General features: G+C 35.9%; 1 protein-coding gene across 3 annotated transcripts in view; it reads left to right on the top strand.

The window, feature by feature from the left end:
- The window catches only part of LOC105053684 (CLIP-associated protein), a 30,713-nt gene extending 14,797 nt beyond the window's left edge, over window positions 1-15,916 (top strand). Inside the window, exon 7 of one of the 3 annotated variants that reach the window (XM_073245881.1) lies at window positions 15,579-15,916. In XM_073245881.1, coding sequence (XP_073101982.1) covers window positions 15,579-15,620 — 42 coding nt within the window. In that variant the 3' untranslated portion in view covers window positions 15,621-15,916. Of the gene's footprint in view, window positions 1-1,856; window positions 2,718-15,578 lie in introns of those variants that run through there. The other 2 variants (XM_073245880.1, XM_073245879.1) reach the window with 2 other exon arrangements.
- The last annotated feature ends 246 nt before the right edge of the window (window positions 15,917-16,162 follow it).

The following is a 16,162-nucleotide window of genomic DNA, read 5'->3' as shown; positions in this document are numbered from 1 at the left end:
GGAGTGATTCTACAAACCCTCTTCTTACTGATCTCAATAAAGAATCTGCTTCATGAGAAATTAGGTGGAAAGATCGAGGTATGCAAAAAAAAAAAAAAAAAAAAAAACATTGGTTTCCTACTGAGTAACCGGACCCTTTCGCCTAAGTAAGCGTTGTGGTTCGCGTAAAAAGGTAGGCAATGTTATATAATAATAAAATAATAATAATAATAATAATAATAATATATATATTAAGAGACTAAATTGCAAGAAGATAATAAACCTCTTTCCCATTAAGTTAGAGGATTTAAAGAGTAAAGTGGGGAGTTGGTGAAAGAAAAGCTCTGAAATTTCTTTAGTTAATACTCAACCACTAATTGGGTCAAATTGATAATCCAATGAAATATCTCTTTAATGGTCTGACCAAGTATCATCTACCTTTTGGGATGCCTAACCTAATTTTTGATTCAAAATCGAGTTGGTACACAATGCTGATATATCTATTTTACTCGAGGACGAGTAAAATTCAAGTTGGGGGGTGTGATAAACACTTAATTTAAGTCATTTAAAGCAGAAAATCATATTTAATTTATTTTATTTATTAAGAATTTGATGCTTCTTTTTATGTTTTACAGGAAAGATGATCGCCGATACAAAGAGTCCGATTCATAGATCAAAAAGACTCAAGTTTGAAAAAATTTGGACTTAAAATAAAATTAAAATAAAAGAAAGACGTATCCGGTATTATAGAAAATGAAGATACTATGCAAGGAATCCAAAAGGATATAAATGTCATTGTAAAGAAACAAAAGTTTCTTTTTGGTATGTGAAAAGATTGGTTCACGTTAAATTTCCCTGGGCGCGCGTGAATGTGGGCAGTATGAGCTCGTGGGCGCGCGTGAACGCGCGGACGCGGGCAGACGCGGGATGCGTGAGGCAGGACGCGGCATGAGCTCGTGGGCGCGCGGGTGAGCGTGGATGCGGGCGGGACGGACGCAGGCAGGCGCGCACCGCAGACACAATGGCGAGTAAATTAAAGGAAAAAAATTTTATTTGGAAATATCTCAAGTGGAAAAATTTATATTTTTTTTTAGTCCCACATCGGAAAACCATGTAAAACTCCTCCCCCCTAATATCTATAAAAAGGCTTTTGTACTCCCATTAGAGGGGGAGCCCAGAAATTCTTCTAGAGCCTTGCATAGAGGAATAGAAAGGGACTACTTCATGAGTAGCTAGGCTAGCAGTCTCGAGAATGGAGAAGAAATTTTGTAACGACACAGAGATGGTTTATTGTTCTAAACTTTCCTGTATTTCTTTATATGCAATAAAGATTATGCTTTTTATTTAAATTGTCATGAGTTCTTTATTTGCTCCCTTTCATATGCTTTTATTTATGCTTTCTTGTTAGATTAATATTAGGAACAACTTTTACTTTCCGGAGACGCGCCGTGATCTACGGATACGGAGCGTGCCGAGGAAAGAAGAGTTGTTTACCTAGTACTTTCTGGAGACGCGCCGTGATCTATGGGTACGGAGCGTGCCGAGGAAAGACAGGTATTTTTTCTAAGATTAATCACATCTATTTAGTTAAAAAAAAGAGATACAACTCTGCTAGTGCAAATTAATTCAAAACTCTCAAGTTATTTATTCTCTAATTACCTCAATTTTAAGATAATTTATTTTCTAAATAAAAACAACGCTTCTTTCTTTTATCTTGCAATCTCAATTTAGCCCAAGGTTCCTGAGGATACGATCTCAACTCATCCTACCTACGTAGTGAGTAGAGTTATTTTTGGTGCTATCAACGACTATGCATCACTTTCTGTTCCTTAATTTACATCGGTTTTTATCGATCTCACATTGCTTTTCTTTTTTAGGTAGCCTTAGACATCAAATTGCTCCGCAAGCACTTGATCTGGTTTCATAAAAATAAGAAGTCTTTGGAAGGACTTAAGGCCAAGCAGGACTCTAAGAAGGCAGCTAAAGGGGCCAAGATCGTCGAGGGGTTGAAGAAGCAACTTCAAGATAAAATGGCTTTAAAAAAAAAAAAGAACCAGAATCTATTGGATCAGCAGCGAAAAATAAATGATTATGAAGATAAGCTCAGCGAGCTACGTAAGGAAATGGAGAGCATCTCTGAGCTAGAAGCCAAACTGAAGGAGACTGAAAAAATTATAGGAATTCATGGTAAGTGCCACCTCATATTTCAATGACAAGCTGAAAGAGAAAAAGAGAATGTTGCAAGGGCTATTGGGGATTTCAAAGCTTCGAAGGCATTTTAGGAAAAAGTTATCGAAGTTTTTGAGGGTGCATTTGAGTTCGGATTTAAGATCTGTAAAGTCTTGATCAGGAAGCTCTTTCTGGATTTTGATATTAGCAAGTGCACTTCTGAAGCAGCTATCAACACATCAAAAGAGGTGGTTTTTGAATCTGCCATTGAGGTAGCTCCTCAGGCTATAGTTAAAGCTATATTATTGAAACAGCTCCTTAGCCTATTGTCGAAGTGGCTCCCCAACTGTCAATTAGCCACTAACCGAAGTGGCCTCCCAAGCAACTATTAAGGTCTCTACGGTCGAAAATATTTCTGTTAAGTCTCCTTTAGTCGAAGCTTACAAAGATCTAGCCCTTCCTTCTGATAGTCCTCAGGCTAATGTCTGAATTTTATATTTTCTTTTTTTTTTCTGGGACTTATGTACTAGCTCGAAATGGGCTTTTTGTAATATGTTTCATGTTGATAAAAAATGTTTCTAAGTGCATGTGTTCTTTCTTCTCTTTTTTTTTTTAATTTATATATTGGTCTGTTCAACCTGAGATAACCCGATCTGGATTTATTTATCCTATGTAGGATTTAGATAAATTATATTTATAATAAACATCATCTGATCTCGGTTGGATCAATCATGAAGTCGATGTGATTTAGTATAATAAGTAAACTTTAAGAAATTAAAAATGATAACTTTAAAAATTATTTCAGTTAATTAAGAATAGATCGATTTTAATAAATTAAATATAATAGAAGTTTAAGAAATATCTCTGTTCGATGTTGTCATGGGTAGATCGAGTTTTTTATGTATCAAAAGTTTCACCTTGAGATATTTTATCTCCTTTTCTTTTAAGGGTATATCATCTTAGAATTTAAGTTGGAATTTAAATCTCCTCGAATGAATATTTGTAAAGTTCAATCTGTAGATTAATTATATCTTATAGGATGTTTGTGAGGTCCAATCTGAAGATCGGATATCTCATATTAGATATTTGTGAGATTCAATCTAAAGATCGGATGTCTCATGTTAGATATTTATGATGTTCAGTTTGAAGATCAGGTATTTCACGTTAGATATTTGTTAGGTCCAATCCAGAGATTATGTGTCTCACATTTAGTTGTCCCAATTTGGTTGGAATTTTCGTAGTCAAGAGTTTGATTTTTTTCGATCTCGTTTGGACAAGCTTAATTGCCATTTTGTTTTTGTTTAGTTGGACTACATGTCCTCATTTGGATAATTCTTTGCACTATCCTCGTTTGGTCGGATAATATGATCTCATTTGGATAAATATACTATATTGTCCTCATTTGATCGACTTTTATTGATCTCAATTGGGAGCAAGCTTTTCCTATTTTAAGGGCTTCAAAATTTCAGCTTGGTGGAGGACAAGGTCTCCTTTGTGTAAGAGTTTTGGCTTTATCCGGGTATTGTAGTATCTGGTTATTTTTTATTTATAAGTTGCCATATGAAGCCGAGCTCTTTTTCTAATTTTCTTAAATAAATTTAGGTCGGTTCTCAATCAATCTGAATTGTTTGCTTCATAAAAATTCTCCAATCAAGTTGTGGGCAAACTGATCTCTACTGGAATTATAGCTTCGACTCTAAAAGTGAGCTTAAAGGGTGTTCTTTGATTGATCCCTGAGGTGTAGTTCAGTAGGCCTAGAAAATACTGTAAAGTTCATCTACTCAAAGTCACTTTGCTTCTGCTAGCCTCATTTTTAGACCTTGAATAACAGTCTGATTGGTGATCTGATTTTCTCATTTGATTGTGGATGTCCTACTGAGGTAAGCGTATAGTTTATATGGAGCTCGGAGTAAAATTCTTTGAACTTTGGATTATCAAATTATCATCCATTATCAGTGATAATATCGAGATAGATCAAGACAACAGATAATTGACTTTAAAATGAAGTTTTGCATCTTTTCTTTTTCAGCGCTTTATATCAAAGGTTCTATTTCTATCCACTTGGTGAAGTAATCGATGGATACTAAGAATTTTCTTTATCCTATTGCCGTTCGAAAAGGTCTTAGAATATCCATTCTTCATATAGTATAGCAAAAGGCCAACGTGTTGTAATGGGAATGAGTTCAACTGTAGGTCGATGTTGAATATTGGTGTATCTCTAACATTGATCATATTTATTGATAAGATCAGCTGCATCTTTTTGAATGGTTGGCCAGTAATAGCTTTGTTAGATGACTTTGTATGCCAGCGATCTGCCCTCTAAGTATCATAAATTCCTTCATAAACCTCTTGAGAGCATAGTCAGTTCTGGTGGCCGTAAATACTGAAGTAAAAGAAACGAATATGATCTTTTATATAATTAATCTCTCTATAGAATATACCATAGAGTTTGCCTCTTAATTCTTCTTGCTTCAATGGGATTTGTTGGTAGAATTCTTTTGGTAATGTAGTTGACTAATGGATTAATCCAGCTCGACTCATGGTAGATCTGTATGATCGAAAGAGCTTTGATGTTAGATTTTTCAAGATAGTCGATGATGACTTTTTGACTAAGTTCAGGAAAATTCGAAGTGGCAAGACGAGATAATGCATCAGCTCGACCGTTTCCAGAATTTGGAGTTGAATCTCAAGGTGTATTCAGTGACAACACCTTTAAGACTAGCTAAGATTAAGCTAGCTCCACTTTCTTTATAGTTTAAGGCTCCATCAACATGTAGCACCTAATAAGAATCTTTAAAAATCTCTTTTAAGCTTTTCAAGTTTGGCTTTTCATCAGGGATGGTACACTCTATGATGAAATCAACTAATACTTGAGCTGTTACTAAGGATCGGGGTTAGTAATGGACATCGAACTCACCAAGCTCGATAGTCCATTTAGCTACTCGACCTGAAGCATCAAGTCATTGTAGAATTGACTTTAAAGGTTGATCAATCAAGACGACAACTGAATGGGCTTGAAAATAAGGTTGAAGTCGTCGGATCGATGTAATTAGAGCATAGATCATTTTCTTCACTTTAGAATATTAAACTTCAGCATCTCATAGCAATTTATTGGTATAGTAGATGAATTTTTGTGATCCTACATTCTCTTGGACTAAAATCGAGCTATCAATGTTAGGTGAGACCAATAAATATACATATAATTTCTCACCTTCAATTGGTTTGGACAATAGTGGAGATGAATCGAGGTACAATTTAAGGTCATCAAAGACAGTTCGGCATTCATCCATCCCATTGAAATCTTTGATCTACTTTAAGATTTTGAAGAAAGAAAGACATTTCTCAAGCGATCTAGAAATTAATCGATTGAGTGATGCCATCCATCCGATAAGCTGTTGTACATCTTTTATTGTATTTGGATGTTTCATTTCAAATAATACTCAAATTTTCTCGAGATTGGCTTCTATTCCTCTTTAGGTCACTAAAAAATTCAAAAAATTTTCGATGTCACTTCAAAAGCATATTTATTGGGTTTTGAGTTTCATCTAATACTTTCAAAGTTTCCCAAATGCTTCTTCTAGGTTGGTTATATATCGATCTGCTTCCATGCTTTTCACCAGCATATCATCAGCATAAACCTCTATATTATGGTCGATTTGTTGTTTGAAGACTTTATTGACCAGATGTTGATATGTTGCACCTGTATTTTTAAGACCAAAAGGTATCATTTTATAATAATATAAATCTTTTTCGATGACAAAGACAGTATTTTTTTCATCTTCTGGCGTCATTCTGATATAATTATAGCTAGAAAATACATCCATGAAACTTATCAGTTTGTGTCTAGAAGTGGCATCAATGAGCTGATCTATTCTAGGAAGAGAAAAACTATCTTTTAGGCAAGGTTTGTTGAGGTCGGTATAGTCAATACAACTCCTCGATTTGTCATTTGCCTTTTTGACCATAAGGACATTGGCTATTGACTTTGGATATTAGGCTTTCCTAATGAACCCTATTTTCAAAAGCTTATCGACTTCTTTATCTATGGCTTGTTGCCTCTTTAGGGCGAAACTCTTTTTCTTTTGTTGGAATGGTCAGTGCTTCGAGTCGATATTTAATTTATATATAATAACATTTGCAGAAGTCCAGACATATCTGAAGCCAACTAGGTAAAGGCATCAGTATTTGTCCGAAAAAAGATATTAGTTGTTCTCTTAAATCCAACTTTAACTGAGATCCGATCTAAATAGTCTATGGATTTTCACTCAATAGAATAGCAACAAGTTGTTTAGTTGGTTCACCTCGATTTTTGCCGATCTCTGGATCATCTTTTTGGTCAAGCACTTTAATTAGCAAGGCTTCTATTAGTTTCTTCATTTTAGCAGCTATCAAAAAATAATGTTTAGCAAGCATTTGATCTTCACGTATTTCTCCAACTCTATCTCTTGCTGGAAACTGAACTAACAGATGATGGGTGAAGACTATCGCGTTAAGGGTATTGAGTCCAAGTTAGTCAAGAATGATATTGTAAGCTAATGATATCTTGACAACCAGAAAGATGAGTTGCAAAATCGGTTATCGAGATTTCTATCTTGCGATTATGGGCAGAGTGATTTCTCCTTTCACAGCTATAAGATCTCCAGAAAATCTAGTTAGCGGAGTGCCGATTCGTTTAACTGATCTAACATATTCATTTTTTGAAATACATCATAGAACAATACATTAGCAGAGCTTTCATTATCCACTAATATTTTTTTTACGTCATATTTCACTATTGTCATAGAGACGACAACAGTGTTATTGTGAGGAGTTTGAATTTCTCGAACATCATCATCAAAAAATGGAATAATATTTTCAATGCACTGCCTTTTCAAAAGGATATCTTCAGCTATCCCCCGATCTTCACTAATATCTGAGATCATATTGATATTCGATCTTGGACATATTTGCGGAGGTAGCCTCTACGAATCAGGATTTCAATCTCAATCTTGAGTTGTTAGCATTCTTCAGTATCATGGCGATGGTCTCGATGGAAGCGGCGATATTTTTTTTATCTCTCTTTGCCAGTGGAACTTTCATGGGATTAGGCTGATGAAGATATCCTTATCCCTCAATTTCCATCAATATCTGGACGTAAGGGGCAGACAAAGGGGTGTAAGTATCAAAACACCGAGGTGGACTCTTTGAGCTCGAATTCTTTTGAGGTTGGTTAGAGCTGTTCTCTTGCCGATCTCCACGATCCTCTTCTTAGGGTCATTTTTTTTTCATTCTTCTCTTTTTTCATCCGTCGAATTATATTTTCTTCTTCCTCAGCTGGAGTATACTTCCGAACTTGAGTTAGTATTTGGTCATAGATGTTTGAAAATTCTTATTGAGGGAGAAGATCAGGCGATTATTTTAAAATCCTTGCTTTAAAGTAGCCATCGCAACGGACTTATTAAAATTTTTAACTTGAAGCGTCACTGCGTTGAAGCATGCTATGTACTCATAGAGGGACTCATCCTTCTATTGCTTAATAAAGAAAAGATTATTTGTATTGTTTAGATAAAGTTGGTTATTACCGAAGTAAGTGACAAATAGCCTTGCTAATTGTTTAAAAGAAGAAATGGACCCCCATTAGAGTCCAAAGAATCATATCCTTGTAGATTTTTTGAAGGTAATGGAAAAAGCAATGCAAAGCAGGGCATCGATGCTCTTTGAAGCCTCATAACAGCTCTATATCCTTTTAGATGATCTAATGGATTAGTGGAATCATCAAATGATTCTACTGTTGGCATCTTGAACCGAATTGGAACAGGCTCATTCAAGATTTCTCGAAACAAAGTGATCATAGATCAAAATCTCTATTATTTTGGAAATGATTTTCAAGTGTACTTTCATTAGTCATTTTTCAAGATCTTGAATCTTCGTTTCAAGACCTTCTCCCCAGTGTGGTCTCCTACTATTAGGAATAGAATCTCTTTCAAAACATTGATTAGTCTGAGTGGGGTGATGATCAGGATGAGGATCTTGATGGATTGATTGTTGACTATACTGGGACAAAGCTTGTTGAGGAATTGCCTTATGTTGCTGCTCTGTGGTGCGTTGGAGTTGCTGTACAGCAACATTGAGAGTTTGAACTTGTTGAATCAGAAGATTGAACTGTTGTGGATCAATCGCAATTGGAGGTTAAACAACTTTCGGTCTACCTCCCAGATTAGATGGTGAAGGTATAGAATTATTTTATACCCTCTGATTCATCATTTTTTCAATAAATTTTTGGGTAAGCTCTTCTTCTAGCGCCAATCTGTTGCTGCAAGGCTCCGGAGGAAGTATAGCGAGGTCGGTCAATTACTGAGCTGGAGTGCTGAAGAGGATCAAGTTGACGAAGTCTGTAAGTGGTCCTATAAAAGAAATCCTAAAACCAATAGAATACCCTCCAATTTAAGATTTTTTGATGCTCAAGTTAGTCGGGACTTTAAGAACAGATAGTGAAAAATAGAGAAATAGAGAGCAAGAAGAATGTAAATTGAAAGATTTCCTTCAGTGGTGGAACTGGATAGAGTTCAGTAGAGTCTTGGTTCTATAACTATGAGTAATCATTTACCTTTTGGAGAGATCCTTGTCCTTCTTTATATAGAGGAGCTTGCTCGAGCCATTAAGCCATTAAAAAAGTTTGTTAGGCCATTATGGATAATCCACTCAGTTTGTTAAAAGTTTATTATAACAGAATAGCCAGCTGTAGAGGGGTTGTGAGTTGTCCCATGTGGATAATAGCTATAACATAGCTATAGCACAGTTATAAAATGACTGACTTGAAGCCTTACTAGCTGAGAGAGAGGTCAGCCAAAATCGATGTCCCACTAATGTAATCTGGACAAAAAGTTGGCTGCTATAGTACCAGGTTAGTGATTGACTGATCTCATCTAGCATAGTGCTGGTAAGAGGTTAACTAATGAGGATTGGTATTTGATTTGCAGATCGGTATGAAACTAATGTCTTCTAATGTTGCCACATGTCAGAGATCGGTTAGGTATACCAACAGCATCCAACCTTGAAGTCCCTTGTTAGAGCCATGATTTCAAGCCATTCAGTAGAGTTTTTTCAAAGTTTTCCCATTAATCCGGGCATGGGATCTTGTCAAAGTGGAGGCAAGGGCCAAATCTCATTTCTCCATCTTCTTTTCTATTCGAAGATGCCCTTTTTTGACCCAATTAAGACCGACGATTGTCGTATTTCATGGTGGATGAGCTTCCTTATTTTATTTTTTTTTCTTTCATCTCTTCTTTCACTGTCCGATCATTATTGTTGGACATGGGCCATGCTCGAGTGACCAATGGTCAGTGTTGTTGGGATCTGCCAGCATCAGGGGGGGTTGCGCTGCCATCGGGGGTGTCGCCATGGGAGACAGTTGGCCCAAGATCTCACCTTCTTATGTTTTTCCACAAAGAAGAAAATCAGAGAAAGAGAAGGAGAAGAAAATAGAAGGAAAAAAGAAAAAAAAAAGGAGAGAGAGGTTCTCCCTCTTTCCTCTCTCTACTTCTCTCTTCACTTTCTCTCTCTACCAATTTCTCTTTCTAGAATTTTTTTTCTAGATTTTTTTGCTCTTTTCATGAATTTTTTTCTTTAGAAATCTTATGAACTAGTGGAGGGCTCAGGTACTTAGGTAATTCAGATCAATTGGTTGATCCTAAGAGGGATCCTAGATTCATGATGTTTAAGATTCTTTCATAATTTTTTTGTCCTTTAATTGTACATAATTTTTATGTCTGACTGTGATTATGTGGAGATACTACTATTTGCACAAGAAGATATCGAGAAGAATACCTTATTTTTGAGTTTACAGATCGAGAAGTTCATCGAATACTGTGTTTAAGTCAATCATCAGTAAAGATAAGATTTCTTCAACACGATCGTCTACATCTTTATAAAAAATTAAATCTATATAATTGATGTATATTTTATATCTATCGGTATGTGTATTACATGTTGAATTGATGTTTATTGAATTATGATTAATTGGTGCTTAATGATTATTAAGTAAGAAAAATGTAATTTAGCATAATTGATGGGATGGGTGATATTTAGGTTAGCCAATCATGCAAGAAACATGATATATATATTGCTGGGTCAATCTCAGACTGGAATGTGGCATTATTTTTGGTCCATCATGGGCTGTACCATGATTGTGACTAAGCTAATATTGAAAATCAGATTATCATTTTAATAATATAGAACAAGCATGGACGGTGTTTGAATTGATTGGCCATGCAAGAAATGTGATGTGCATGCTAGGTCAATCTCAAGCTAGGGTGCAGCATATGTTTGGCCTGCCACGGGCTAGAGCATGGTTATAATTAGTCTAATACTGAAAAGATAAATATCAATTTGCATAATTGTAAGCATGAAAAAGGAGAGTACGTGGACTAATTGATCATATGTGAAACATGGCGTATCATCGTGGGTTGAGATGTTTTGGTCTGCCACAGGCTAGAGCATAGTTGTAATTAGTCTAGTACCGAAATCAGATCAAGATGATGAACGATATCTAATTGAAGGGTATCTGAACTAGTCGACATATATAAAATATAGTATTTATGATGTCAGCTATAGGCTGAGATGTAGTTGTCAAATATTGTTGCTTCAAGAATTGATTTTGATGATCGCAAATCATTTAAAGAGACTACTAATAAGTTTTTTGTCTTTGGAGAATATTTTTGTGATGTTTTAGGTAGTCCAAAAGATTGGATTTGAAAAGCTTCATCAAGTGTGCCAAAGTTAAAGTTTTTGCAAGTTGGAAAAATTTTCGAAGCTTTTTGAGAGTATCCAATTGATTTGAATCCATTTGAGAGTATTTGAAAGTGTGATGGTAAGTTTCGAACTTTAAATGTATGAAAAATTGGATTGCAACAAAATAGAGCGACCCATCTGGATCATTTTTTTTCATTGAGTAACCGGCATGCACTGTTTTGATTTGTGGCACGCAGTGGGACGACCCACTTGGGACGATCCCTGAGATCAAAATAGAAAGTCTGATTTTCAGACTGGCCAAATGAGGCATCCCATGGGACTTTCCAGTCACAGTGGGACGACTCATATGGGATGATCCATTCTGGACGAGTTCACAACGATTAGTTTTCAGTCTATTTTTTGTGCATTTAATGCGCATTAAACACTTTCTAATGGATCTAAACCAACTCTAAGACATTCTTAAGGATAAATGGTGACTATAAATGCTCTCTTGAAGTGAAAAATCAAAAGATTAAGCAACATTCAAGTTCAAATCCGAGAAAAGCTCTATCAACCCTAAAGAGAGAAATAAAAGTATTTAATCACTTTACCAACCACTCTCCAGCAGCAATCAAGTGTGAAATTCATTAAGGGTGTTCAGTAAAAGCTTCTTCCCCTTAAGTATTATATTTCTATTGCATTTATTGTGTCTATTTAAGGAGATATTGTGCTGAATTTTTTGTACCATATTTTTCTTATATTGTATTTGAATTTTTGAGTTTTGGGGGTTCCAAAACTCGGATAGGTTGATTCGAACCTAAAATCGGAGTGTTGAGAGTTGGCTTGTACCCGAAAAATAAGTGTTCTTGCTTGGATAGCAAGGGTTGGAGGTGTCCGACGTATTGTATTCTTGAAATCCGTTTAGTGGATTGAATTCTCAAGTAGGGACTTGAGGAGTGGATGTAGGTGCAAGATTGGCACCGAACCACTATAAATTTTTGTATTTTTTGTGCTTGCATCTCTTTACTTGTTCCTTATGCTTTATACTTGCATACCTATCATTTGTATTTGAATTCACTTTAATTGAAAATCAACTCACTCCACTCAAACAATTTAGCATATCACATTAAGTGCACTAATCTTAAAATTTTAAAAAGATCCAATTCACCCCCCCTCTTGGGCTCCATATCTAGCTAACAAGTGGTATCAGAGTCTGGTGCTCTAGTTCTTGCTTGATTTAACCATCAAGAGCTAAAAATTTATAGTAGCCCAATTTGGCACATCTCTAGCCGAGGGGCAATCCACAAACCGACCTTCATTTTTAATGAGTCAAACTACACCTATTGAAAAGCTCGGATGAGAATTTTTATTCAAGCACTTGATTATGACATGCGGAGTGTCATAGTAAATGGACCACACACACCTACTAAATTGATTGATGGTGTGTCTCTTCCTAAGTCGGAAGGTGAATGGGATGAATTTGATAAGAAAATAGCTCAGCTCAATACTAAAACTATGAATGTTTTATATTGTGCTTTGGATGCTAATGAATTTAATCATATTTCACATGTAACTCAGCTAAAGAGATTTGGGATAGATTAGAAGTCACACACAAAGGCACAAACCAAGTAAAAGAATCTAAGATCAATATGCTTGTACACAACTATGAACTATTTAAAATGGAACCTGAAGAATTAATAACTCAAATGTTCACTCGTTTCACTGACATTATAAATGGTTTAAAAAGTCTTGGCAAATGTTATTCTAACAGTGATTTTGTGAGAAAAATGCTCAGATCCTTACCAAGATTATAGGAGGCAAAAGTCACTGCAATCCAAGAGGCCAAGGATTTGAATACTCTACCATTAGAGGAGCTGCTTGGATCCCTCATGACTCACAAATTGACCATGAAGCAACATACTAAAGAGAAAATCAGAAAAAAGAGGATCATAGCTTTCAAGTCGACAGCTCAGGAAGAAGAAGACAGAAAAATCGGACAATAGCGAGAAAGATGAGGATTTGATCCTGATTACCAGAAAATTTAGATGCTTCATGAGGAGAAAAAGACAAGGGATCAAGAGAAGACCATCAGTCAAGGGGGAGCCGAGCAAAGAAAAAGAAAAGGAACAGCCCATCATCTGCTATGAATGCAAGAAGTCGGGCCAATTCAGATCAGAATGCTTCCAGCTCAAGAAAGGCCAAAAGAAGTTTAAGAAGAAGGAGAAGGCCATGATGGCTACATGAAGCGACAGTGATGACTCCATCACTGATGAAAAATCTCATGAAGAAGCCAACCTGTGTCTTATGGCACATGAAAATGAGGTAACATCTGAAACTCAAAATGAATTTACTTATGATGAACTGTTAGAAGTTTTTCATGAACTTTTGAATGACTTAAAAGAATTAGGAACAAAAAATAAAAATCCAAAATCAAGAAATCATGTATTAGCTAAGGAAAAAGAAGAAGTTGATAAGAAAAATAAAGAATTACAACTAAAGAATCAGTCTCTAATAAAAAAAAAAGATAAATTTTTTAATCAAAATGAAACTGTCACGGCCCAGCCCATAGGGCTCTTGGACCTGGCAAAATTTGGAGAAGCCCAAAATAGAGCCGACGGGAGGAGGAGGAAGATTCCTAACCGGAGTCTTCTTCCCCTCCGACCTCGGTGAAATCGGACCCATGGAGTCTGGCTTAGAGTAGGATAGCTCCCCTATAAACCCTCCTTTCCTTCCTTAGGTATCTATAAAAGGTATTTTGAAGAGATTTTAAGAAATTTGAGGGATTTTTTCAAAAGGATCCGTGAGTTCTTAGATGGGGAAAAAGGAGGTCGTCGGAGTTCTTCTCGACTGTCGGAGCAAGGTAAGCTCCTTTCCTACTCTTCTTCCTTCCTAGGTATCCTTCTTTTGTTGGCAACTGACGGCAAGCCGTCGAATTGAAGAAGAACAGGGCCATCCCTGTTTTTCTTATTTTTCTCCCTTGTGTGCCACCGGCAACAGCCATCGTTGGGGCTGTCACTGAGGCTGTGGATGCATCGCCATCGGCTGCTGTCGGAGGGTGGCCGAGGTCGGCCCTCCTTGGCTGCATGAGGGTGAGAGGAGATGGAGGGGGACGATGCCCCTGTTTTGGACGGGGAAAAGGAAAAAGAAAGAAGAAAAAGAGAAGAAGGAAAGGAAAGGAAAGGAAAGGAAAGGAAAGGAAAGGAAAAGAAAAAGAAAAAGAGAAAAAGAAAATAGAAAAAAAAAGAAAGAGAGAATTTTCTCTCTCCTCTCTCTCTTTCTCTTCCTCTTTCCTCTCCTCTCTCTATCTTCTCTCTCCAATTTCTCTCTCTAGATTCTTTCTAGACTTGTTTTCTCTCTTTATGAATTTTATCTCTCTAGAATCTTTCTCTTTCTCTCTCTGATTGCATCACAGACCCTAAGATAAATTTGAAATAAAAATAAGATAATTTAAAATTGCTCCAAAATTCGTACGGTAGATCTGATCCCAATCCGATCCTATTCAAAATTTATAACATTTGATTTATATTAAGTCATCCTGATAGGACCTCTGATGATCTCGACCATGAGTGCCTCATCGGAAGGATACGAAGATTCTTTCTACTTTCTCTCTCTAAAATTTTCTCTCTTTATGGATTTTCTCTCTCTAAAAGTCTTATAGATCAGTGGAGGATCCAGATACTTAGACAAATCCTAATTTTGGCTAATCTTAAGAGAGATCCTAGATTTGTGTTATTAGGATCGATTATTGAGTAATTTTCTCCATATATGATTTTTATATTGATCAGAGTCATGAAGAGATGATTGTCTGCATATGATATCGAGTGAAATATTTTGTTAAAAAAATTCATAAATCAAAGAAGAAAATTGATTTCTGTGCTTGGATCAGTTACCGATAAAGGTAAGAATCCATGTACATGATCATCATTATATATATGCTATTTTACTGTTGGTCTTGCATTATTGGTTTTGCATCGTTGGATTTGAGATCGATGAATGTATTATATCTGAGATATTGTTATTTGATTTTAAGCATGAATATGTTATGTCAATATATATGTATCAGGAATTGATGGCATGATTATATGGATATGACATATCTGAATTGATCATAATGCAAGACAGAATTGATTTGATGAAATCAACACATAATAATTAAATGAAAAGAAAGAGATATATGGTATGGACTAGCCTTGTCATATGGGACAGCCCGTCAGGAGCTTATGCCTGGGACAGCCCCCACTAGCTTACAGGTGGATCAGTTGGTCAGGAGCTCATGCCTGGGACAGTCCGTCAGGAGCTTATGCTTGGGACAGCCTCTCACGGACTTTTGTACGTGGGACAGCCGGTCAGGAGCTCATCCTGGGACAGCTTTGAAAGATTTTTAAGTGGATTCGATCCAGATGATGACTGAGGTATAGACTTGGATAGTCCAGAGCCAGAAAGAAAATGTTAAAAATAATGTGATTATGAAAAGAGAAATGAAAGATAAGACATGAAATAATTACTGAATAAAAGTATTTTACCTGTTAACATATGATGATGCATCTATTTTAACAAGATAGTAAATTTATGGATGATTGTAGTATTCTGAATATTGAACATGAGATTTTGTGTTTTATTGCTTATTCTTATTTTCAGATTATATTACTATATCAGTGTGATATGAAAATTCTTACTGGGCTGTAAAACTCACACCTCTTCATCTTTCTTTTTCTTCTCAGAGTTACAGGACATTCATGATTGGCTATGGCTTAGATTTATAGATGAGCAGATGATAGATAGAGTGTCACAGTACCTGATCAGAGGATTGAAGAAATTTAATTTGTAATTATGCAAGGTTTTACAAATTATTGTTGAAATTAATTGTTATGGATGTTAAGGTTGTAATGATTTATTTTAGCCTTGCATATTCTTTAGGGCTTGCTCTAAGGAGTGTGCGGCCATCACGTATCCGACCTGGGTGTTGGGTTCGGGGCGTGACAGAATGGTATCAGAGCTTAGGTTATGATCATTGGAGATTACGATATAAATGATTAGGATGTGATAGAATAATATTAAAGCTTAGGTTTAAGATCACTAGAGATTATAAAGAGATATTAAAATTTTATGTAAGATCAGTAGGATGTGACAGAGTGGCATCTGAGCTTAGAGCTTAGGTTACGTTCATTTGGAGACAATGATACAATTGTTTAGGATATGATAGAACAGTATTAGAGCTCAGGTTTAAGATCACTAGGGATTATCATATAAGTGATATCAAAACTTTGGGATTATAATCAATAGAATATGATAGATAATATCAGAG

Source organism: Elaeis guineensis, chromosome 11 (genome assembly GCF_000442705.2).
Source record: "Elaeis guineensis isolate ETL-2024a chromosome 11, EG11, whole genome shotgun sequence".
NCBI lineage: Eukaryota > Viridiplantae > Streptophyta > Magnoliopsida > Arecales > Arecaceae > Elaeis > Elaeis guineensis.
This window is presented reverse-complemented; position numbering and strand designations above follow the sequence as displayed.